The sequence below is a fragment of the Chiloscyllium punctatum genome, chromosome 3 (genome assembly GCF_047496795.1).
Source record: "Chiloscyllium punctatum isolate Juve2018m chromosome 3, sChiPun1.3, whole genome shotgun sequence".
Lineage (NCBI taxonomy): Eukaryota > Metazoa > Chordata > Chondrichthyes > Orectolobiformes > Hemiscylliidae > Chiloscyllium > Chiloscyllium punctatum.
In genome coordinates, this window is record NC_092741.1 from 82,840,706 (window position 1) to 82,868,177 (window position 27,472).

A 27,472-nucleotide genomic window follows, 5' to 3' on the forward strand; every position below is an offset into this window, starting at 1 on the left:
GTGATTTCATGACACCTAGCCAAGACTATAAAGCAAGAGATATCGTTTTCCTTCCTTTTGTACATTTGTCCTGATAAAGACAGCTTAATATAATACTTTAAGATTTATCATTCACTGCCAACACTGCATTAACCTACTGAAAGCTGAAAATCTAGCCATGCCAGATAAATTAACTGATTGCTTGAAACATTAATCTGTGACTAGTTTAAGTTAGTACAGCTGAAGGACTATCTGCTTAATGTAGCTTCATTTGTGGAGAATGACTTGGCACAATGTCACAGCTTTTTCACAGGAGACTACCTGCCTTTGACATTTTGTCAGTGTTTTTATGTGTATGCTCCTCTCATTTCCCTAGCACCTATCAACTGTGGCTACAGCTGCCACAGGATGTGGAATAAATAATACTGTTTGCTCATTTGCATCATTTCCTTCTGGTGGAGAAATTAGATCATAAAATTTGGTGTGGAAGTCACAGCATTTATGCGTGATTTTGAATCCTGCATGGTGAACTTGAGCCAGAAAATTTAAAGGTTTTACGTGAAATGACAGCCATATAATTACAGGTTTTATATACTGTCTGTTACACCATTTGTTTTGAGATCCAACACGAACGGAAAGGACTTGTTGTATATCCAATTAATTGAAAAAGTAAACAACTAATGCATTTGCTGTGATGTTCTATTTTTCAGCCTGCAAGATCCTCAAGAGGTCACTAACCCTACTCCAGTAATGGTACATTTTGATTTTGTTTTATTTGGTATGCAGCACATTTTAATAGCATTCTGATTAGTATATTATTGCATTTGCTCCAGTGAGCTGGAATGAGCAAACAGGGCATAAAATCAAAATGTCAAGCACAGCTAATGGTTAATTCATGAACTGATCCCACGATAAAACCTAATCCTGAACAAAAATGAAAAAAAAACTTCTACATTACATGAACCAAAGTTTATTTAGCAATCAATATAAACTTTTAGACAATGAAACATCCCAGGATAAAATACAAATTATATTTCACATATACATTATATTTCATCATATTACACATTTGTACATGAAATTATAGATGTAATTTTAAAAGGTCAATACATATGCCAGCAGGTATTAGGCTATTCCCCCAAACAAATTAACACAGGTAAAGACACTGTCAGCCACTGGATTAGCCAGTTAAGAATGTTTTGGCAGACTCTGAAGAAATGTCACCTGTACCAACATCTCAACTGGGAAACAGTGAGGAGTAAGGAGTCCAAAATCACAATTTAGAATTAAGATTTATGAATAAATAATATACTCCCCGTGTTGTTGGAAATATTACATCAATACTTTAAAGTCTGAGATGACATTTTAAATTCACTGAGGCAAATAATACAAGTCCTCACAATTAACGTTGTTGATGTTGTAACTGGTCTTCATTCAAAGATTTTATCACAATGAATATATTCAACTGTTCTAAAAATGGATTTTTATAGTATCATGCTTGTACTGCAGATCTATGTGGTTATAAAGATCCATTAGGAATTTTGCTCGTCTTAGAAAGTGAAATATCTTGCAAACCATTCCTCATGCTGTGGATCAGATGAAGGCTCAGTGACTGATGTGGTTTCCAACTGTGGAGGGCTACGTTAAGAGAGAAAAGACATTTTTATAACTTTGCATAATGACAGTTCAAAAGACAGCTGATGATACTAATTACTTCAATTGACAGCAATGTTCATTCCAGTGAAAGAAGTTCAGTTTCCATATACATGTAGGAATTGCAATCGTTTCACAATAGAACATCTTTTTAAGAAATTTGATCTATTATGTTGGTACTTCAACCTTATGATCTCTCTGTATTAGATATAACAAAGTATTGCACACAAGACTTTATTCTGATTGATATCATTGAACACAGCAATATTGAGACCTCAATTCTACAGACAATGAAATCATACACACAAGGACATCTGACCCTGGTCCAGTAATGATGAAAAATGAAAAGATTGAGAGGGAGTGAAATAATAAGAAAGAACATATCTATTGTGGTCAAACCTACATGTAAAATGTAAAGGCAGTTAAGGATTTAAAACTTCGATGCCCAAGCCAAAATGAGCGACACTAGAGAGAAGTCAGATTAAGACATAAAAACTTACAAAAACACAAATTGATCTACATAACTGCTCATACTCACTCATGTTGTTTTAATAGATAACTATTGGAACACTCCAATGTGCATCTGCACTCTCTGTCTAACCATTTCATGTATTCTTGGCTTAAAAAACCCAGAGGTTAAGAGTATTGAAACAGCTGAGCCCCAGGGAAAACATTGCTTGATTAGCTGCAATCCTCCATTCTGTCAATGGCTATCTATACAAGATAGATTGCTTGTTGTTTCTGTTAATTATACTTCAACCAGTTTAGATGATTGATTTTTATTGGTTTTTAGTGAAACAAGTTCTTTATCAAAAATGGAAACCTTTCGTAAAAATATGTTTTATCATCACTGTAAGGTCCACTGGTTCTATGGAATAGGTAAACAGTGAGGGTATGAAGGGCATGGGAGAGCACAAAAGTATGGCAGGCTGTAGAGGGCATGGGGAATGGATGTAGAGAGCATGAGAGAGCACATAGAATATGTCAGACCATTGTGGGGGGTGGGACAATGGAAGGACATCGGTAATTTGGGGAAGGTGACAGGGTTTGAGAGGTGAGTGACATAGAGCCCCTCTGTTTTAATTATAACTTGTTCAAAGTCCCACTGCTGCAGTCTGTTTGCATTGTGTGGTCCTCCCATACCAAATAGTCAGTCTGAATGGTCTACTCCTTCCCCAAACTTATGTGTGTGTTTGTATATATCTTGGTGTATTTGTAATAGACAGAAATACGTAAGCAATGTGTTGGTGGCTTGTCAGAGTCAGTGGCTAACGCTCCCTGGCTTAGGGTGAATTCATAATTTCAGCTGTCCTCCTTTTTTCCCTAATATTAATACATGTACACTTCTACATAGTTATCAGTTTAACAGTTATCAATTAGATCAGCTGCATTTAAAAATAAATTCTTGAAGTACTGGCATCACTGATGAAATTACTAAGGTCAGCAGGGAGAGAAAGGAAGGTCAGAATCAGAAGGGAACCTAATTAAGGATGTCAATGGAAATCAGGGCACTGGTATGGGATGTTGCTTGCTGCCAGTGGGCCAGGCTGGGGAGACCACCCTCTTTGAAAGGTTTTGAACATCTATCCCACTATGGGGGTTAACTCAACTACTCCTACATCTTTACCTGAAGCACTATGTTTCTATTTTGTCAGATAATTATCTGATTTCCTTCGATTATCACAACTGGATCTGCCTTTGTCAGGCAGTCCATTGCAGATGCTAACTACTTTTTAAAACCTATTCATGGAACTTGGGTATTGTTGGCTGTCCAGAATTTATTGGCCTGCCCCTATTGTCCTTGAGAAAGTGGTGGTGAATGGTCTTCTTGAACCACTGTAGTCTATTTGATTTGGGAGAACCACACAATGCCACTAGGGAGGTGTTCCAGGGTTTTGACCCAGTGACACAGAAGGAATGACAATATCTTTCCTAGTCAGAATGGTGAGAGGCTTGGAGTGGCTTGCTTTTAAAATAGGATTTGGAGATGCCGGTGTTGGACTGGGGTGTACAAAGTTAAAAATTACACAACACCAGGTTATAGTCTAACAGGTTTAATTGGAAGCACTAGCTTTCGGAGTGCTGCTCCTTCATCAGGTGGTTATGGAGCAGTGCTCCGAAAGCTAGTGCTTCCAAATAAACCTGTTAGCCTATAACCTGGTTTGTGTGATTTTAAGTTTTTAAAATAATCATCTTGCCTTCAGTTCTTCTGCCAGTCATATTCAAACACCACAATCTACAAGTTTCCCTCCAAGTCACAGATCATTCTGAGTTGGGAAGGTATTGTCATTCCTTCAGGGTCAGTGGGACAAAGAACTGAAATCTCCCCATTACCAACAGCACTGAGGGTGTACTTGTATCAGGCGGAATTTTCAGACATTTTAAGAACACAACTCCCCATCACCTCCTGAGGTCAACTAGGGATGGACAATAAGTGCTGACCTTGCCAAAGACATCCACATCCCATCAAAGAAATCAAGTATGAGAGAAATCACGAGGTCATGAAAGGCACCACAAAAATACAAAGTATTTCTTTCTTTAATAGGTTTCCCACTTGCTGCTCATCCAGAATACATGTTCATGAACCTTTGATGATGGGAAGGTAATCATAAGAACAACTTTAATTTCTGCCACACCTTTACAGAATAAAAATATTATTGGAGTTCATGGAAAAGCCTGGGCTAATAGATAGGTTTTAAGGAGTGAGTTATTTTAACCCGACATTAAAACGTTGAATACAGCAATGATATATTATCATGTGCCACACAAGTGTTATCTAAAATATAATTTTGTGATATTAATTATTGGATATATCGTGAATGTTTTAAAGATAACTTTTCAGAGTAGAAGACACTGAATAAAGTAACATATGCTACAGCTGCAAAAGCACAAGCTGTCAGATAGAGGCACATCGTCTGCAACACTTTCAGAGAGAACTTGCCACAGGGGCATTGGCTCCTGCCCTTTTTTTGAAATCCTTCTCCTTTAAGATTGAGGGTTGAACACCCACTGAAATACCTCATTGTTGCAAGTGGCAGGTTCTTAAGGAAGAATTCTGAATCTACCCTACTCCCTGCAGAGAAAGAGAATTCTACCAGCCATAAGCGATTTAGGGAAAAAGCCCAGTGTGCATCATACAAAACAAAAATGAACTGAGAGTGTAAATTGAAATAAATTAATATGCTTTACAGACAGGATGATACTGATTAGAACCTGAATAGTGAAGGGTACAATTCAGCTAGGAAGAAGAAGCAGCGAGGAGAAGATAAGTGATGGCTTTGTTAGTTAATGATCACATACGCTTAATAGAGAGAAATGATCCAAATTCAAGAAACCACAAAGTGGAATGGTTTTGGTAGAGATGAGAAAGAATAAAGACAAGTGGTAGAATCTTTCCAAGCTCGAAATTATGTAAACTGTAGTGAAGAATTTTACAGAATCACTTGATATATCAAGTGGCTCCTTTCTTGATGTTGATACTGAGGAGTTGTATTTTCCAACAAAGTGCCAGACATCAAAATAAGATTCCCACTAGTGAGAGACCTATTAACAGAGAATGTCACTTATTATCACCTTCGTTATTACTCAATTTCACCTAATATGCTTTCTCTTATTGTCCCACCCATTGGATAGAAACTAGACATTGAGAATTCCCAACATGAAAGTCAGAAAAGATACTTAGGTGATTCCAACTTATCGCATGTTCCTCTTGACCTCAATCTTGGACATATGGCACCATTAACTCAAAGTATGGGCAGAGTACACAAGCCCCATGCCCATGACACTGGCATTTGCAACCTCTCCACTTCATCATGGTCATCCTCAATCCATTAAAGCATAGATTTGGCATTACCATGTTGCACTTTGGAGCTCACCAGCAACTATCATCAGGATGCTGCTGCAAAGACACTTCAATCATTGTGACAGGCACAAAGCTCACATTCAACCAGGTTGTATCTCAAGACTCCTTGCTTGCTCTCTTTGCACTCGCTCACTTTGCACAGACCTGAACCCTCACACCATCCTAGCCTTGGCTTTTACCACTTTCCCTCTCAGCCACACTTTAAAAGCTGTCAGTAATTCTGTCTTGCCATGCCATTTAGTGCAGACACAAAACCAGGCAGCTTGACCAGGTTGCCAGCAGTCACCAGTCAAGGGGGTGGCCATGTTGTTGTATGGTACTTTGCTACATCAATCTCATACAGAAACTATGGTGAGATGACAGTCTAATGGTATTAATCCAGAAACTCGGAATGTTCTAGTGACTGACCCATGTTCAAATCTCACCAAGGCAGATAGTTGATTTCAATTTTTTTTTAACAAACTGGAATAAGAATTTAGTGATGACCATGAAACCATTGTCAATTGTTGGAAAAACCCACCTGCCTCACTAATGTCCTTTAGGGAAAGGAATCTGCCATCCTTACCTAGTCTGCACTACGTGCAACTCCAGATCTACAGTAATGTGTCTGGCTCTCAACTATCCTCTGAAATGGCCTAGCAAGCAACTTAGTTGTATCAATCATTATGAGGTCTCAAAAAAGAAATTAACCTGGACAGACCACCCAGCATTGACGAGGCACTGGAGAAGACGAAGGTGGAAACCTGCAAAGTCCTCATTACCAACATTTAGGGGCTAGTGCCAAAATTGGGAAAGCTGTCTCACAAACTAGTCAAGCAACAGCCCAACATTGTCATGCTCACGGGATCGTACCTTACAGATAATGACCCAGACACATCACCATTCCTAGATAGGTCTTGTCTCACCAGCAGGACAGATCCAGCACCGGTGGTGGCACAGTGGTATACAGCTAAGAGTCCTCAACATTGACTCTGGACCCCATGAAGTCTCCATTGCTTCAGGTTAAACATGGGAAAGGAAACCTCCCGATTACCATGTGCTGTCCTCCCTCCCTCAGCTGATGAAGCGGTACTCCGCCATGTTGACCAACATTTGGAGGAAGCATTACAGCAACACGAGAGCAAAATACACTCTGGATGGGGTTTTCAATGTCCACCGCTGAGAGTGGCTCAGCAGCAGTAATACTGATTGAGCTGGTTGGGTCCTGAAGGACATATCTGCAGAAGAATCAGAGGATAGTAAGAGTGACCACCACAGTCATTGCAAAGACAAAGTCACTTCTTCACATTGAGAATACCCTCCATTGTTTTGTGTGCCATTATCACTGTGTTAAATGGGACAGACTTCCAACAAATTTAGTAACTCTAGACTGGGCATCCATGACATGCTGGGGGCCGTCTACAACAGCAGAACTGTACTCCAGCACAATCTGTAACCTCATGGCCCAGCATCTCCCCCACTCAATCAATACTATCAAGCAAGGGAATCAGCCCTGATTCAATGGAGAGTGGAGGAGGGCATGGCAGGAGCAGCACCAGGCAGACCTAAAAAGGAGGTGTCAACCTTGTGAAGCTACTAAACAGGACTACTTGCATCCCCAAAAGCAGACCAGCAAGTGACAGACACAGCTATGTGATCCCAAAACCAAAAGGATCAAATTTAAGCTCTGCAGTTCTGCCACATCCAGTCGAGAACGGTGGTGGACAATTAAACAACTCACTGATGAAGCAGCTCCATAAGTATCCCCAACCTCAATGATGGAAGAGTCCAGCACGTCAGTGCAAAAGATAAAGCTGAAGCATTTTTAGCAATCTTCAGCCAGAAGAACCAAGTGGATGACTCATCTTGGTCTCCTCCTGTGGTCCCCCGTATCACAGATTTAGCTAATTTGATTCACTCCATGTGATATCAAGAAATGGTTGAAGCCACTGGATAGTGTAAACACTATGGCCCTGACAACATTCTAACAATAGTACTGAAGACTTATGCTCCAAAACTTGCCACAGGACTAGCCATGCTTTTTTGGCACCTGATCCACAGTTGCTTAGGTATGCTCTATACACAAAAAGCAGGACAAATCCAAACCAGCCAATTATCACCCCATCAGGCTCAATCATCAACAAACTAATGGATGGTGTCATCAACAGTGCTATCAAGCAGCACCTGCTCAGCAATAACACTCAGTGATGCCCAGTTTGGGTTCCATCAGGATCATACAGCCTTAGTTCAAACATGGGCAAAAGAGCTGAATTCCAAAGGTGAGGACAGTGTGACAGCTCTTGACATCAAGGGTGCATTTGACCAAATATAGCATCATGAAGCCCTAGCAAAACTACATTAAATGGTTTCAAGGGTAAACTCCCCACTGACTGGAGTCATACCTGGCACATTGGAAGATGGTTGTGGTTATTGGAGGTCAATCATGTCAGCTCCAGAATATCTTTGCAGGAACTCCTCAGGATAGTGTCCTAGATGTACACATCTTCAACTGATTCTTCAATAACCTTCCCTCCATCCTAAGGCCAGAAATGGGGATGTTTGCTGATGATTGCATAATGTTCAGCATCATTTGCGACTCCTCAGATACTGAAGCAGTTCATGTTCAAATGCAACAAGATCTGGACAAGATCCAGGCTTGGACTGACAAGAGGCAAGTAACATTCATGCCATACAAGTGCCAGGCATTGACCATCGCCAATAATAGACAAGCTAACCACTGCCCATTGACAAATCAATTATGTAACCATCACTGAATCCCCCATTGTCAACATCCTTGGGGTTCCCATTGACCAGAATCAAAACTGGACTTGACACATAAACACAATGGCTAAATGGGGGTGAAAGGCAAGAATATTTAGTGAGTAACTCACCCCTTGACTCCCCAAAGTCTGTCCACCACCTACAAGGCACAAGTCACAAGTCAAGCATACAATGGAATATCCCTAACTTGCCAGGATGGATGCAGCTCCAATAACATTCAAGAACCTTGACAGCCTCTGGAAAAAGAAGCACACTTGATTGGCACCACATCCACAAACGCTGACCACGGAAACTCAAATCCACTCTGCTGCTACTATTTACAAGATGCAATGCAAAATTTCACTAAGTACCCTTAAGTCAGCACCTTCCAAACCCACAACCACTTCCATCTCGAAGGACAAGGACAGCAGATACATGGGAATACCATCATCTGCAAGTTCCCCTCCAAGCCACACACCATCCTGACTTAAAAATATATCGTTGTTCCTTAACTGCTGTTTGAGTCAAAGTCTTGGAATTCTCTTCCTAATGGCATTGAGTCAACCTACATAATGTGGACTGTGGCAGTGTATAAAGGCAGCTCACCACGATCTTCTCAAGAGCAACTGGGGACAGGCAACAAATGCTGGCCAGCCAGCAATGCCCACATCCCACAAGTAAAAAAAACTGTGGCAGTTGCGTACACAGTGAACAATGCATATGATTCAAGCGAACAGCCAAGTCTCAAAGATTAAGGGAGTAGTTCTCAGTCAGGTCCAAGTCCAGGCAGTCCCAACAAACTAAGAGCAGTCTCTGATATCAGTCTGGGGCTTGGCATGATCAGTCAATGGTTTGAGGCAGTTAGGTCAGAGGTCCATAACTCTTCAGTCTGTGAATGAGTCACAGTCAGCCCTGTTAGTACTGTACAACTAGGGCAGGGAGTTGAGGAGCTGTAGATAAATGACAGAGGTGGAAATTGTCAAAAAGTTGTGTGCGCGCGCATGCGCATGTGGCTAGGTGTGTGTGCATGTGGCTGTGTGTGTGCATGTGCACTATTTGGAGACTTACCCACAAAGGTGTAGTGTACAGTCCAGCTGCCCCAAGGGTGGGGCGGTCGAGCAGGAGCGTAGATGGGGGTCGGACTGTAGGTGGGGATGGACAGAGGTTCAGGATTGGGGGCCGTTTTGGGTGGGCGGTGGAGGGGGAGCAGACGGGATTGGGGGTGGGCAGGAGGGAGCAAGGTTTCACACACAGTGTGCTTTTACAGAGTCTCCTTAATGGGGAGCAGACTTCACAGAAATCTCCAAGTTCCAGAGGAAATCAATTAACCGAATAATCAATTATCCAAATGAAATAGTGCCCGCCCATCTCGTTCAGATAATCAAGCTACCTCTGAACTTCCATTCACTGAGAACTGACCAGGGTTCTTCCAATTCCTCTTGCAGTGTTCGTCTCGAGTTCTGCTGCTGGAAACCGTTAATGCTGATCCCTTTATTGGCCCTTTACTCAAACCTCATCCTTACTGCATCCTGTTCTTGTCAGTTAGTACCTGACACAATTATCCTTTTAATTCACTCAATGGTTCATTTTGTTATGCAGCAGTTCACAATCGCATAATTAGTTGTAACTCAATCAGTGGTTTATCTTGTTTATGTTACAGCTTTGGACTAGTGGAAACCATTTGAATCCAGTCTCTTTGGAACTGGACTCATACCCTGGGGCCCCATAGGCTGTCAACCCAATATATATCAGTACACTTTACAACCCCTTAATCAACAGTTAGGTTCCAGCACTGATCGCAGTGGTATATCACTCATTTCATCCTGCCAAACTGATAAGGACCAATTTCTACCTACTCTGCTTGTTAGCCATCTTGTTTTCTATCCATGTCAAATGCTAGCTGCTATGCCATAATCTTTTATCTTCTACAATAACATTTGATGTGGAACTTTATCAAAAGCCTTTGGGAAATCTAAGTGCAGTACACCCACCAGACCCTCTTCACGTGTTACTTCCTCAAAAATACTTTAATTCATTGGTTAAACATGACTTCCTTTCCAGAAAATTTATCCATATTACAGAGGAGGAAGTGCTGGATGTCTTGAAATGCATAAAGGTGGATAAATCCCCAGGACCTGATCAGGTGTACCCGAGAACTCTGTGGGAAGCTAGAAAAGTGATTGCTGGGCCTCTTGCTGAGATATTTGTATCATCAATAGTCACAGGTGAGGTGCCAGAAGACTGGGGGTTGGCTAATGTGGTGCCACTGTTTAAAAAGGGTGGTGAGGACAAGCCAGGGAACTATAGATCAGTGAGCCTGACATCGGCAGTGGGCAAGTTGTTGGAGGGAATCCTGAGGGACAGGATGTACATATATTTGGAAAGCCAAGAAGCTAGTACAATTGCAACATTTAAAAGGCATCTAGATGGGTATATGAATAGCAAGGGTTTGGAGAGATATGGGCCAGGTGCTGGCGGGGGGGGGGGGGGAAACTAGATTGGGTTGGGATATCTATTCCGCATGGACGAGTTGGACGGAAGTGTCTGTTTCCATGCTGTACATCTTCATGACTCTATTACTTAACATAGTGAGAATTCACAGAGATCTGAGGTGGAGAGAGATCAGGGTGTCATAGTCCACAAGAAGTTAGTAAACGGGTACCTGGAGAAATGATGAAAGCTAATAGGATTTAAAATTGTGAGTGGAATTGAATAGTGGAGTGTGGAGGCTGTGTTTCAGTTATGTGGTGAGACCACATCTGGAGCACTGTGTACTGTACTAGTCATCTTCTTTAAAGAAGTACGCAAATGTATTGAAAGTAGTTCAAACATTTGCCAGATTAACATCTGAAATGGGAGAGTTGTGTTATGAGGAAAGGTTGGACAAGCTTGGCTTTTATCTCCTAGACTTTAAAATTGTTAGAGGCAGCTTAATTGGAACATAAGATCCTCAGAGGTTTGGACAGGGTGGATGCAAACAGGATGCTTCCTTTTGTGGGGAATGCAGAACTATCGGGTCACTGTGTCTATGGCTGCAAAACAAAAAGCAAATTTTGGAAAAGTCTGTGATTTTTTTCCATGTTTCCCATTCGCAACTGCTACTTGTCAGAAGTTCACTTGTGTGTTAATTTTCAAGAACAGTTGATATTGTACTTGATGTGTCAAAACTAATATTATTATGCTTCATAACATTATCCATTGCCTATTTCTTTTTAATGGTGTAAAAAGATTCAACAGACATATAATATACCTCTCTAACATATGCAAACAACATTTACAGTCACATCAGTGTCTGGGTTGACTTTAAGCCATTTGATCACAAACAGTACCAAGCTTTCCCCATAGCGTCATGCTTCAGGTTATGATGGAGTCTGATATCTTTATACCCTCGGCTCACACGCCATGATACAGCGTGTTTTAGATATTCTCTAATCGACCTGTTCAGAGATGCGATAAAAAAGGAGCAAGTGGGACTCTGCATCTTGCTCTGATATGGTGATGAAATCATGAGCATGTCTCTTTAAGGTATACTGACATACTGAGAGACACAACACAAAAAAAACTTTGCATTTACACAAGTTGTTTTTACAATAATATATTATTTTATTTCTAATTTAAAGGATCCCGGCTGACTTTCTTCTGATACTGAGCAATATATAGTCTTATCACATATACAATATATAAATAATATTGCTTTCCTTTTAAATGCAATTTTTTATGGCCAATGGGATACGGAAAGGAATCAATCTACTTTCTGACTTAGCCAAAACATTTGCATGACAGTAAGGGATGAGAAAACAAGACTCCGGATGGAGAAAATAATCCAAATCCCACACATCAATGAAATGCATTATTGCAATTCCAATCAAATAAAACAAATGGTTGACTGAGTTCATGTATTTTTAACAGCTGCTTACAGCAGATTCAACACTGAGACTGGTCTGGTATGAAATTACTTGCATTATTTGTACATCAAATGTATTAGAAGGGACCTAAATGAAGTGAGGGGAGACAACAAATGTAGATAAAGAAGCATTACTTTAAAACCAAACTTGCAAAAGAATAAGGAACTCATAAATATCATTAATGCAATTAAGTGCCTCAAGGCACTTTTGAAGAGCGCTACAAAACTGTAACACCAAGCCACAATAAAATATTAAGTCAGAACAACAAAAGCTTGATCAACGTGGTAAGCTTTAACAGCATGTGGCAAGAGGAATGGTGAGTTAGGGATGTTGTCAAGTGTAATAAAATGCAATACAGAATAGAAAAGCAGCTCTGTTGCACTCATCAATAAATGCCTTTTTAATAATACTGAATAAAGGGATTCAAGTACCTAGTGCAATGCTTCCATCCAAATTTACATAGACAAGTCTGTGCAAGTTCTCACTGCAATTGTCATGATTGTACAGGCTTAACTTTAATTCTTCAAATATCGTAAACAGCAACCAATAGTGAATTATGATATTTTCACTTAATTCCTTACATTTAAAAGACTAGTAATTATGTCCCTGGACTAGTCATAGAGAGGCCTGGAGTAATGACTGCAGAAACATGAGTTGAAATTTTACCATGGCAGTTGTGGAACTTAAATTCAATTCATTAGAGAAATCAAAAATGAAAAGCTAGCAACAATGATGGTGATCATCATAAAAGCAAAATATCATACAGATCCAATCTGCCACATGTAGCAAGTTGGGTACATTTGTGACTTCAGAACCACAACAATGTGGGTCACTCTTAACTGCCCTTGGAAATGATCTGGTAAGTCATTTAGTTGAATACATGGTAGCAGCTCCCCACTACCTTCTCAAGGGCAATTACAGATTGACAATAAATTCTGCCCTGTCCAGTAATGCTGCATCCTGTGCATTGATAAATAATGACTCTCACTATTAAAATATCTAACAGAAAAAATATTCTAAATTTTTGATCAGATCAAGAGAGATCTGGTCAAATTCACTACTTTGTCTTTAAAAGGTAGGGCTATGGAAGCTAACAATCGTGAATATAGTGAAAATGTGTAAGAAAACTTGAGCAGCAATTTTAAGTAAGGTCACTTCAGATATTACCTATTGCTGAACTAGATGCAAGAAAAAGACCACATTGAGAATGTTTTCTTTACAATGAATGTAAGTGCAATCAGCCAACATTTTATTAATAGAATTTAGCTGCAGTCTTAAAATCAGAGTCTGATACTTAACTATATCAAAATGATACCAGAGATTTTGCGACTTAAGTTTATGTTTTGCTTTCAATTGATGATTGCATCATGCTCATTTGCGCTCAGGACAGTTGGTGCCTGGATGTACCAAGATCTGCACAATATTCATCACCATCTCCAACCAAAGAGAATCTTATCAACTTCCCTTGACATTCAACAGCATAACCATTGCTGAATTGGTTTACCAACAACATTCCGGGTTTACTGTTGACCAGACACTGAACTGGACATCTTCTTAAAAACTACAGCTACAAGAACAAATCAAAGACTGGGAATTCTGAGATGAAACAGTCACCTCCTGACTCCTACAAGCATTGCCATCACCCATAAGGCATAAGGCAGGCATGTGATGGAACAAGACCCTCAAAAACACTTGGGCAGTTTTGTACAATTTTGTACAATTTATGACAAAGCAATCTTCTTGGGTGTTTCGCATCCACTACCTTAAACATTCACACCCTTTGATATCCATGCAATCTGGTGCTATTTTAACTACCTACAAGCAGCACAGCAGCAAAAAAAAACACAGCTTGTTGAACAGAACATTCAAACACCCAAACTTCATTAGCTAAAAGGACAGAACAACTGACAATGGAAGAGGTTTCTCCAAAACTTCTGACTTGGAATGTACTCATCATTCCTTCGCTGTTGCTGCAACTCCTTTCCTCACAACGCTGTAGATGTTCTGAACTGAGCCGGATTCTGGCCTGTCTCACTGAGTCAAAAGGCTCAATAGCATGAACTCTTCAGCAGTTACCTCAGCAGGTAGCTTGTGAGTTTACAGCAAGTCACATGATTTAATAAAACTGTGTTATTGGATCCATTGCTAAAACAAAGTCTCTGAGCCTTTAGTACGAAACTAGTCACCTTCACAGAACGGAAAACCAAAACCCCATTTATCTCACTTTTAGAACCCAAGTTCTCAAATAATAATTTATATGAAAGCTCCATTGCCTAAGACAAAAGATAAAATAAAGTTTTATTTTTAAGTGTTCTTTAATAAATAATTTTTTAAAGGAATTTTTAATCAATTTTACATTCCATGAACATTAAACCAACTTTTCAACTCCAATGAAAGTGTTTACTGGATATTATAAACTGTTTGTAAATGATAAACTTACGAAACTATTAAACCTGCACTTACATCTCATTCAACAAAACGTGATATTTTCCAGGGACTTAAAGGGAGATTAAAAGTTTTCGTCAATTCTCAAATGCAAGGGTGATGGTAGTCTGCAAAAATCACAGCATTCAACACCTGGAGGAATGAAAACTCACTGGCAGTAACTTCTGGATTCCCACAGTCAAACTCATGAAGTTTCTATCTTTTCAGTGGAGAGACGAGGGTGAACATGGTAGCAACAACAAAACATTTATTTTTACTTCTTTAACTCATTCCTTAGACCATAGTTGTTAGATAAAGCTTCAAATCACTTATGTTACTAACTCATTTCTTAGTTTGGTATCAATGGTTGATTTATAATAATCTTATAGAACAATACAGCACAGCACAGAACAGGCCCTTCGGCCCACAATGTTGTGCCGAACTTCTATCCTAGATTAAGCACCCATCCATGTACCTATCCAAATGCCGCTTAAAGGTCGCCAATGAATCTGACTCTACCACTCCCTCGGGCAGCGCATTCCATGCCCCCACCACTCTCTGGGTAAAGAACCCACCCCTGACATCTCCCCTATACCTTCCACCCTTCACCTTAAATTTATGTCCCCTTGTAACACTCTGTTGTACCCGGGGAAAAAGTTTCTGACTGTCTACTCTATCTATTCCTCTGATCATCTTATAAACCTCTATCAAGTCACCCCTCATCCTTCGCCGTTCCAACGAGAAAAGGCCGAGAACTCTCAACCTATCCTCGTACGACCTACTCTCCATTCCAGGCAACATCCTGGTAAATCTTCTCTGCACCCTCTCCAAAGCTTCCACATCTTTCCTAAAGTGAGGCGACCAGAACTGCACACAGTACTCCAAATGTGGCCTAACCAAAGTCCTGTACAGCTGCAACATCACCTCATGACTCTTGAATTCAATCCCCCTGCTAATGAACGATAATACTCCATAGGCCTTCTTACAAACTCTATCCACCTGAGTGGCAACCTTCAAAGATCTATGTACATAGACCCCAAGATCCCTCTGTTCCTCCACCTGACCAAGAACCCTACCATTAACCCTGTATTCCGCATTCTTATTTGTTCTTCCAAAATGGACAACCTCACACTTGGCAGGGTTGAACTCCATCTGCTACTCCTCAGCCCAGCTCTGCATCATATCTAAGTCCCTCTGCAGCCGACAACAGCCCTCCTCACTGTCCACAACTCCACCTATCTTTGTATCATCTGCAAATTTACTGACCCACCCTTCGACTCCCTCATCTAAGTCATTAATAAAAATTACAAACAGCAGAGGACCCAGAACTGATCCCTGCGGAACTCCACTTGTAACTGGACTCCATGCTGAATATTTACCATCTACCACCACTCTCTGACTTCGACCGGTTAGCCAGTTTTCTATCCAATTGGCCAAATTTCCCTCTATCCCATGCCTCCTGACTTTCCGCATAAGCCTACCATGGGGAACCTTATCAAATGCCTTACTAAAATCCATGTACACTACATCCACTGCTCTACCCTCATCCACATGCTTGGTCACCTCCTCGAAGAATTCAATAAGACTTGTAAGGCAAGACCTACCCTTCACAAATCCGTGCTGGCTGTCCCTAATCAAGCAGTGTCTTTCCAGATACTCGTAAATCCTATCCCTCAGTACCCTTTCCATTACTTTGCCTACCACAGAAGTAAGACTAACTGGCCTGTAATTCCCGGGGTTATCCCTATTCCCTTTTTTGAACAGGGGCACAACATTCGCTACTCTCCAGTCCCCTGGTACCACCCCAGTTGCCAGTGAAGACGAGAAGATCATTGCCAACGGTACTGCAATTTCCTCTCTTGCTTCCCACATAATCCTAGGATATATCCCGTCAGGCCCGGGGGACTTGTCTATCCTCAAGTTGTTCAAAATGTCCAACACATCTTCCTTCCTAACAGGTATCTCTTCTAGCTTATCAGCCCGTTTCACACTCTCCTCTTCAACAATACGGTCCCTCTCGTTCGTAAATACTGAAGAGAAGTACTTGTTCAAGACCTCTCCTATCTCTTCCGACTCAATACACAGTCTCCCACCACTGTCCTTGATCGGACCTACCCTCGTTCTCGTCATTCTCAGGTTTCTCACATACGCATAGAATGCCTTGGGGTTATCCTTGATCCTATCCGCCAGGGATTTTTCATGCCCTCTCTTATGAAGGCCCTTGAACTCTTAGCTGCATTAAAGGCAATATAAACTGTAAACTGTCACTCTCATTTTAAATTCATCCTTTTGGGAAAATCCACCACAGATTTATTTGCTCTGACACCCCTGTTATAAATAATACCTATTTAGGTTATGCAGTTTCTCCATTCCAATCTCCCAAAGTAACATCACACTAACCAACATTAAAGACACAAGCTAAGTGTTTAAATGTTAAGGGAATACAACCAAACTTATGTATCCTGTCGTCTTAATTTAACTTAAGATTCATATTACTATATCAAAACTGTATGACCTTTACTTACAAAACAGGATCACTGGACCTGTGACGTTAACTCTGATTTCTTTCCACAGATGCTACCAGACCTGCTGAGTTTTTTCAGCAATTTCTGGTTCTTGTTTCTGATTTCCAGCATTCACTGTTCTTTTGGATTTTTGACCACCTATTTAGTTTTCTAGAATTGTTTGGAGATGTAAGAATGTCATGGTGCCACTTGTGAAGAAAATTTCTTGGCTTAAGGTGAGGAAATTGTCCTGAAAACAGATGAGCATGATATCTTGTCACAGGTCATTGTGGAGTAGAGTGAAGGAGGTAAAATGGGTTTACATATGATTCACTCAAAATATTTAACATTTTGGCTTGGTATCTTGCCCTTTTTTTTCCTTCAGTGATAAAATTCTCACCAGAACAAAGGACCCGATACCCAACATGAGCAAAACTAATGTAGTGTACAAAATCCCATGCAAGGACTGCACAGAAACACTACATCGGACAAACAGGAAGATGGTTAACGATCCGTATACATGAACACCAACTAGCCACGAAACGACACGACCAGCTATCCTTAGTAGCCACACACACAGATGACAAGCAACATGAATTTGACTGGGACAACACTACCATTATAGGGCAAGCCAAACAGAGAACAGCCAGGGAATTCCTAGAGGCATGGCACTCATCCACAGACTCTATCAACAAACACATCGACCTGGACCCAATATACCGGCCACTACAGTGGACAGCTGGAACTGACAACCGGAAGCCGCAGAGACAGGCCACTATAAATGCCGGAGGAAACAGCACAGAAGCGCTTCACAGGAGGCTCCCAAGCACTGACGATGTCACCTAGACAGGGGACGAAACGTTTGCAAGACAAATTCCCAGCTCGGCGAACAGAACCACAACAACGAGCACCCGAGCTACAAATCTTCTACCAAACTTTGAAGTGATAAAATATTTTATGCATCCTATTGAAATGAGAGCAAGAAGTATGTATCAGAAAGAAAACGGTTTTGTGCCCATGCACGTTTAAGGAAAGAGAACCTAGAGAAAGAGGCCCTATGATTATACTTACCAAACAGATCCCAAACTGTGGCTAAAAGCCTTGATCCAAGTCAAGACCTCAGCTAAAACAACACAATAGGAATATAGCTTACGCTTAACTTTACCTTGTGCTTAACAGTAAGTATTAATTATAAAGGCTCTTTTTTCAAGGTATTTACACAGGAAATGTTCTTACTGGTGAGCCAGGAGCAGCTGCACATTTGGACGATAACCTGACTTATCATGCAATTTAATTTTCCCATTAAATTTACTTTGCAAAAACAAACAGCCTTGAAAAATTATTTCCATCTGCCTTGTGCTTCTAAATGTCATCTGCAGTTACAAAATGATCAGAATGTTCCTTCCTCAATCTGTTGGCAGATTCCACCAGCTGAAAATTTAAAATCGATTCCAACATTACAAGAAGCGTTCCAACAATTACAGAATTTCAAGTGAAACTAAAACAATCTGAGCAGCATCCTAAAAATTACAGTGAGGAATTGCAACAGCACAATCGTTAGTGGACAAAACTGGGGTTTGCACTTTGCACAAAGAATTCATAATTAATTGTATTTCTGAGAATTTTAGTTTTGAAGGATTGCACTCCAGGTTCTGTAGAGATTGTTGAATGTTTTTCTTAAAGGAATCTCTGAAAGATCACTGGACTGGAGATTTTATTCAAACAAAGCATTTTTGGAAAGCACGTGGTTCCAACTAATTACTTGAGCTCACTTCTGGTAAAACACATGGCTGAGTTTATAACTGGAAGGTTTCTTGGGCTTCAGAAGGAAAAATCTTAATTGCTGGTGAATGACACGCACTACTATGACTTGTCTTGCATATTTCAAAATAGAGGTCCAGTTTGACCAATTCTTAATTTCCAAATATTAACTGATATGTTATATAGGTTTTTCCTTCTGGGAGAAAAGGTTTGGTCAAATTTTATCTCTGCTTTTCTGAAACACCCTAGTAGTGAATCCAGTGTGAAAGAGCTAATCAATAGTGTTTAATGAGCAGGTTGCATCTGCCAAGATTTCACAGATAATTGCGCATGGCTAGTGACCCACTCATGTGCACCAGAATGTCAAATTGATTGTTATCTAACTATGCCACGCCTTGGGCTAAATTCTCCCAGCTCTTGAACAATGTGGGCAATAGTGAGTTAGCTGAGAAAGGGAAACTGAGCTTCTTTATGCCCAGAAAGAATGAAGATCAATTTTGCAATCAAAGTTTGATCAGCAAGTCAAGAGTTTCCTGAGTGAGTGATGGGACGCCCATTTGCATGCATTTACATTTCATTATCATGCATTGTCATCTCATTTAAAAGCAATTTGCTATTTTCCCATATGGCAGAGAGGACTGATTAACTGGCAACAATTCTTAATATAAAAGTCAAAGTGGGTAACTTGTACCTCGGGGTCTCCACCTTGGCCAAACAGTTCCTAAACATTTGGGCACACTCCATAGGCAGCAAGTGACTGTATATTGTCACTAGATACATACCAGCTTCAGCACATCAGAATAGCATATCTCCAAACTACTTAGAATACAGTTATTCACTTTAATGCTGCACTTTGGGACACACAAACACCTTTTATTGTCAAGCGTCTGCCAATCAGCTTAGTGCACAGGCACCCATCTTACATTCACAGCAGGGTGCATCTCAGGACTATTTAGTTTCTTGGTGATTATTCACTTCACCCTTACTTGCTCACAGGGTCTCTACTTTGCCTTGTCTTTCTGTGCTTTACCACCTCACTGGAGGCTTACCATACTTCTGTCAGAGTCATACAGCATGGAAACAGACCCTTGGTCTAACCAGTCCATGCTGAACATAATCCCAAACTGATCTAGTCCCACCTGCCTGTTCCTGGTCCACATCCCTCCAAACCTTTCCTCCAAATGTCTTCTAAACATTGTAATTGTACGCACATCCACACTTTCTCAAGATGTTCACTTCCCACACAACAGTCACCCTTGGTGTAAAAAATTTGTCCCTCAAGTCTTTTTAAAATTCTCTCCTCTCACCTTAAAAATGTGCCCCCTAATCTTGAAATCCCTTATCATAGGGAATAGCCAACTACCATTAACTTTGTCGATACCTCTCATTATTTTATAAACTTCTATTAGTTCGCCTCTCAGTCTCCTATGCTCCAGTGAAAAATGTCCCAGCTTATCCAACCTTTATTTATAACTCAAACCTTCCATACACTACAATGTTCTGGAAAATCTGTTCTTAACCCTCTCCAGCTTAATAATACCCATCCTAGAACTTAGTGACCAGAACTGGACACAATATTCTAGAAGAGGCCTCAACAACATCCTGTACAACCTCAACATGACTACTCAACTCCTCTACTCAAAGGATAGAGTAATGAAGGCACGCGTGCCAAATGCCTTGCCTTTTTAACACCCCTGACGTAAACTTCAAAGAATTATGTACCTGAACCCTTAAATGTTTCTGTTCTCCAACACTACTCAAGGCTCTACTATTAATTGTATAATATTTTATAATTGTATAATATTGTATAATAATTGTATTATTCCTGATGAAGGGCTTTTGCCCGAAACGTCGATTTCGAAGCTCCTTGGATGCTGCCTGAACTGCTGTGCTCTTCCAGCACCACTAATCCAGAATCTGGTTTCCAGCATCTGCAGTCATTGTTTTTACCTTATTAATTGCATAAGTCCTACCTTGTTTGTTGTACTAAAATGCAATAACTCGCATTTACCCAGATTGAATTCCCTCTATTTGTCAGCCCAATGCCCCAGTTGATCAAGATCCCTTTGTCATCTTAGAAAACCTCCTTCACTGTCTACTATGCCACCAATTTTGGTGCTGTCCGCAAATTTACTAACCACGCCTTCTACATTCTCATCCAAATTATTTATATCAATGACAAACAAAAGCAGACCCAGAAACTATTCCCGTGGAACACCACTGCTCACAGGCCTCTAGTCCAAAAAGCTACCCTCAACCACCAGTCTATGTCTCCTGCTGTTAATTATGTACCCAATTGCAAGCACGCCCTAAATCCCATTTTACTCATTAGTCTACCATGTGGAACCTCATCAAAGGTTTTACTAGAATCCAAATAAACAACGTCTACCGCTCTGCCCTCATCAATCTTTTCAGTAACTTCCTCAAAAAACTCAATCAAGTTTGTGAGACATAATTTTCTTTCCATGCTGACTATCCTTAATTTTTGCTTCTCTAAATATCCATAAATCCCATCTTTTATAAACACCTCCAATAATTTAGCCACAACTGAAGTCAGATTCACAGGTCTGTAGTTCTCCAGTTTCTCTTTACAACCTTTCTTAAACAAAAGTGCAACATTAGCCACTGTTTTGATTACTCATATTACTAAACAGCTGTTTTGTTTCTAATATTCCCCACACAGACTCGCTGCAACCATGACCAATGAATCCAGCCAGAGCATCGTCACTGCCGACTGTGATGGTCCTAGAACAGTCGCTGACCTATGCTGTCTGTTACAGCTGAACTTGCGATCTGAAGGGGTAGGTGTCCATCTTATTCTGGTAGCTGTCAAGGTGACAGCTGTGTCAAAATTTTATGCAACCAGCACTTCTAAGGATCATTAGGAACTCGTAAGAGATCTCATAAACCTCAAACCACAAAGACTTCCAGGCTGTTACCAATGAATTTGGTGCCAGATCCCACCAGTTCATCCCATTTCCCTGTGACAAGGTCAGCGCTTTGTCAACATAGTTGTTTTCCCCAGGCGCATGGTGCTACAAGTTGTATTCACATCGCAGGCAGTGCCATAACACAATACAATTCACTTCATCAAGTGTAGAGGATTCCATTCTATCAATGTAAAAATGATCTGTGGTCACTGATATCTGTGGGCCAGCCACCCTGAGAGTTGCCATGCCCATGTTCTTGACAAATTTCAGGCTCCTCCTTAATTTCAAAGGCTGGTTACTTTGAGACAAAGGCTATCATCTGCAACTATGGTTAAAATCTCTGTTACATAACCTCCTGACTAAAGTCAAGCATAATACAATGTAGGCTATTCTTGGAACAGACGACAGAGCTGCTGAAGATGAAGTTCCAATGTTTGGATCTGTCTCCAGGCTTATGGGGAGTGGAGGGCTTGCAATGCAGACAGAGTTTACCACATAATCATTGTATGCAGTGCCCTATAAAATTGCATGCAAAGAGGGACATGACAGATTCTGAAGGGAGAGCAGTAGTAGTCCTCTGAGTAGGAAGAAGAATACATGGAGCAGGAAGAACATCACCTTCAGCATGATAGACTAGTGCAGAATCAGCTACAAAGAGACAGACAGAACTAAAGTAATTTCTAAATATTTAAAGAACTGTGGATGCAGTAAATCAGAAACAAAAGCAGAAATTGCTGGAAAAGCTCAGCAGGACTGGCAGCATCTGTGGGGAGAAATCAGTATTAATATCAGTGGACCTGAAAAGTTGTCTGAATTCTCTCCACAAATGCTGCCAGACCTGCTGAAACTTCCAGCCATTTCTGGTTTGTTGTTAAATTAATACCTGCTTCCAACTGGGTAATGTCACCATTCATTGCTTGCAAGTGCGTTGTTGCTCAAAAGACAAGCAGCCGTTTATTCCTAGTAGCAAACGTATTTTTTTCTTTTGCTTTTTGTTTATATTTTCTGCTGTTTGATAAAAAATTGAACAATGACAAGATACTATGCTATACTACACTGGATATGATGGACAAGAGTTGTAACATAGCTTGGTGCAAAGGGTAAGTGATCTGTGTAGCTTGATTCTTGCAGTTGCAGTTACTATGACTCTCAATCAGGTAGGTGATGTAAGGTAGCAATACACGAAGGACAGATTTCATTTCTAAAGAATAACCTGCGCCATGTACCTGCCCACAGAATGGCTCTTTTTTGCTTCCCTCCCATGAACTGCAAAGGGTAGTTTGTGACTGGCAGCAATTGATCTGGTGTATAGCTGGGCTTTAAATATGGCAATGGCAGCAGAAATCCTGGAAGGTCCCAGCAATGGTAACTATGTCTGTTGCTGGTAAGCACTCAATAGTACAACACAGGGGCATGGCACATATATAATGAGAATGAGCAGCAGAGAATTTTGCAAGCTGAATTTCTAGAATTCACTGAGAAACTTCCATGATACCGCCCAAAATTGATATCTTGATGATTTTCTTCATAAAGTTCAGCCCCTTTGCTCTTTATTCTTTCAAGGACTAACAGTATTTCATTCGAATGCGCACCTATTGTTATGAAGTTGAATACGTGTACTGTATGTTTAAGAGACAGTGAATACTGTTCTTATAAACACTTCATAGAGTCATAGTCAAAGATGTACAGCACGGAGACAGACCCTTTGGTCCAACTCGTCCATGCTGACCAGATATCCCAACTCAGCAATCACTTCCCTAGCTTGTGGTATGACTAGATGGCAGTCTCAGAGTATACTGGAAAATGGAAAATATGTAACATTTGGCTGTGAAATGGATACCGAAGTTGGTAGCTGTTTTGATAACAATTCAAATTTGGGTCTAAAAGTGTGGTGCTGGAAAACCATAGCCAGTCAGTTAGCATCCGAGGAGCAGGAGAGTCAATGTTTTAAGCATGAGCATTTAATCAGGAATGGTGGGGTACCAAAATGGGCCTGAGGTGGCTGGGGCTGAGGGTAAGGTAGCTGGGAATGCATATGTAGATGAAGGTGGGGGTGATGGTGATAGGTTGGAGAGGAGATTGGAGTGGATAGGTAGGAAGGGAGATGGACAGTTCAAGCGGGTGGTGCCAAGTTGGAGGGTTTGATTTGGGAGAAGGTGGGACAGGGAAAATGAGCAAACTGGTGAAATCAACATTGATCCCGTGTGGTTGTCAGGTGCCAAGGTAGAAGAGGAGGCGTTCTTCCTTCAGGCATTGGGTGGCGAGAGTTTGGTGGTGAGAATCTAATACTCATTTTCAGTCTTTCTTAAGATGGAGATATGATACCTAATTCTAGACTCCCAGCCAATGGTTACACCTTTCCAGCATTTACAAACTCAATCCTTTCAATTCCCTTTGCATTTTTCTAAACTCCAGGCAGCAAAGCATTAGACTGCTCAAACACAGTCATCGCAGCAATTGTTCCATTGAAATTTTATCATACTCTCTTTAAAGCAAGTACTATTCTTCCTTAGATAAGGAAAACATTCTACACAGTACAGAAGGTATCATTTCATCAAGAGTATAACTGCAGAAAAACCATTTACTCTCACTCTAATCCTTTTGTATTAAAGGTTAACCTAACATTTACATTTCTATCTGCTTGCTGTATCAACATGTTAACCGTCCACGATTTAGGTACAAAGAGGCTCTCTTTGATCATGAACTTTTCTTCACCTTAATTTATCCAAAATCATTTGCAGCCTCTACAAAAAGGGAATTTCCTCATAAAATTACATACACAATCCTCTCATCGGAGTCATTTAGATTGTACACAGCAGAAGCACAAGCACTGATCCTTATAGTACTGCAACCCAAACCTGACTATATTCATTCCTACTCTTCAAATTGATTAAACAATCCTGAATTCATGTTAATATATTGCTCTCAATACCTGAGCCCTAAAATACATGCTCCTACCTTTTGCGTAGCAACATAGAGTCATACAGATGTACAGCATGGAAACAGTACTCTTCGGTCCAACTCGTCCATGCCGACCAGATACCCCAACCCAATCTAGTCCCACCTCCCAGCACCTGGCCCATATCCCCCCAAACCCTTCCTATTCATATACCCATCCAGATGTCTTTTAAATGTTGCAATAGTACCAGCCTTCATCACTTCCTCTGGCAGCTTATTCCAGACATGTATCACCCTCTGGGTGAAAAACTTGCCCCTTAGGTAGCTTTTATATCTTTCCCTTCTCAGCCTAAACCTATGCCCTCTAGTTCTGGACGACTCCACCCCAGGGAAGAGTGTTTATCTATGTATCCTATCCATGCCCCTCATGATTTTATAAACTTTTATAATGTCACTCCTTACCGCTGTTGCTCCAGGGAAAGCAGGCCCAGCCTATTCAGCCTCTCCCTATAACTCAAATCCCCCAACCCTGGCAACATCCTTGTACATCTTTTCTGAACCCTTTCAAGGGTCACATCTTTCCGATAGGAAGACCAGGTTGCATGCAATATTCCAAGTGGCCTAACCAATGTCCTGTACAGCCGCAACATGACCTCCCAATTCCTGTACTCAATACTCTGACCAATAAAGGAAAGCATACCAAACACCTTCTTCACTATCCTATCTACCTGCAACTCCACTTTCAAGGAGCTGCACTCCAAGTCTCTTTGTTCAGCAACATTCCCAGGACCTTACCATTAAGTGTAAAAGTCCTGCTAAGATTTGCTTTCCCAAAATAAGCACCTCGCATTTATCTAAACTCCATCTGCCACTCCTCAGCCCACTGGCCCATCTGATCAACAGCCTGTTGAAAAATGAGGTAACCTTCTTCGCTGTCCACTACATCCCCAATTTTGGTGTCATCTGCGAACTTACTGACTATATCTCTTACGCTCACATCCAAATATAAATGATGAAAAGTAGCAGACCCAGCACCGATCCTTGTGTCACTCCACTCGTCACAGGCCCCCAGTCTGAAAAACAACCCTCCACCACCATCCTGTGTCTTCTACCTTCGAGACAGTTCTGTACCCAAATGGCTAGTTCTCCCTGAATTCCATGTGATCTAACCTTGCTAACCAGTCTCTCATGGGGAACCTTGTTGAATGCCTTACTGAAGTCCATATAGATTACGTCCACCGCTCTGCCCTCATCAATCCGCTTTGTGACCTCTTCAAAAAACTCAACCAAGTTCATGAGACATGATTTTCTACGCACAAAGCCATGCTGACTATCCCTAATCAGATGTTGCCTTTCCAAATACATATATATACTCTTCCACAGGGTTCCATCCAATAACTTGCCCACCACCAATGTCAGGCTCACTGGTCTATACTTCCCTGCTTGTCCTTACCACCTTTCTTAAATAGTGGCACCACATTAGCCTACCTCCAGTCTTCTGCACCTCACCTATGACTATCAATGATAAAAAAGTCTCAGCAAGAGGCCCAGCAATCACTTCCCTAGCTTCCCACAGAGTTCTCAGGTACACCTGATCAGGTCCTGGGGACGTATCCACTTTTATGCATTTCAAGACATCCACCACTTCTTCCTCTGTTATGTGGACATTTTTCAAGATGTCACCATCTATTTTCCTACTCTCTATACCTTCCATGTCCTTCTCCACAGTAAACACTGATACAAAATACTCATTTAGTATAATCCTCACCTCCTGTGGCTCCACACAAAGGCCACCTTGCTGATTTATTCTCTCTCTACTTACCCCTCTGTGAATGCTTGAAAATCTAAAAGCACGATGTTCACAGTTCCCCTCATCAATTCACTAGTTACAACTTCAATCAAGTTTGACAAACATATATATTTTCTTACATTAATTAGTGCTGACTTCCAAATATTATTATAGTCTTCTGAATACTTTGACATCATGTCACGTATGCTCACTGAACCACCAGTGTTATTTTTTCAAATAAGGAAGTTTGTCAGAAGGTTGATTTCATTATAAATTCAGGTGTTCTTAGAAAATATTATACTGCCCCTCTTGCAAAGAGGTCTGGTGCCTGCACACTCAATTTTTGGGCCAATGCATGTTTGAGGTGCTTGGAACAGACGGAGTTGTTCTGTTCCATTGGTGTGCTCTAGGCTGAATGACTCATGAAACAGATTATTATTATTTGAAAAGAGGAAACAGCTATAATTGTAGGTCTGGAAAGAGATATCTCTGTGCCTTATGGAACAGAAAGAAAATTCATGTAGGATAATAATTTATGGGCATAACCTCTTGGGATGTGTCTAATAACATGAAAATTTTGAAAAATATTTTTGCAGTGGTCTGTCCTGAATTGGCTTCCACTTTTTGGCAAAACATTTTTGTATAGGGGCAAGCATGCATAAGCCTGATGTTTCTATTTACCTTGATACAGAAACAAGCAAACAAAGTACTGAAGATGGCAATGCAATATTTTAAAACAACTATATAATTCTTGAAAGTTGGTTGGTGGACATTAAAGAAATTCTTCAAAACAAAAACATTAATTATTCTTCCGGCTTTTCATGGCTTAAGTTTTCCTGAACAAGTCACGACATGTCCTCCATGATAAAATTATTGATCAACAGGACATTCTGGTTTCTAAATGAAGAGGGTTAATTGTGTCTATCAAGAGAACCAAGTCAGAATACATAGTTTTACATATTAAGTGAGTTATAAATTCATGTCTTTCACTTATCAAAACTGCACTGAACACCAAACATAGAACGATC

General features: G+C 40.6%; 1 protein-coding gene across 10 annotated transcripts in view; it reads right to left on the minus strand.

Moving 5' to 3' along the window:
• Positions 1-965: 965 nt before the first annotated feature.
• fam184ab (family with sequence similarity 184 member Ab) overlaps positions 966-27,472 on the minus strand; it is a 172,494-nt gene continuing 145,987 nt past the window's right edge. For all 10 annotated transcript variants that reach the window (XM_072555907.1, XM_072555902.1, XM_072555910.1 and 7 more), the window contains one exon: positions 966-1,617. In XM_072555907.1, coding sequence (XP_072412008.1) covers positions 1,530-1,617 — 88 coding nt within the window. In that variant the 3' untranslated portion in view covers positions 966-1,529. The remainder of the gene's footprint in view (positions 1,618-27,472) is intronic.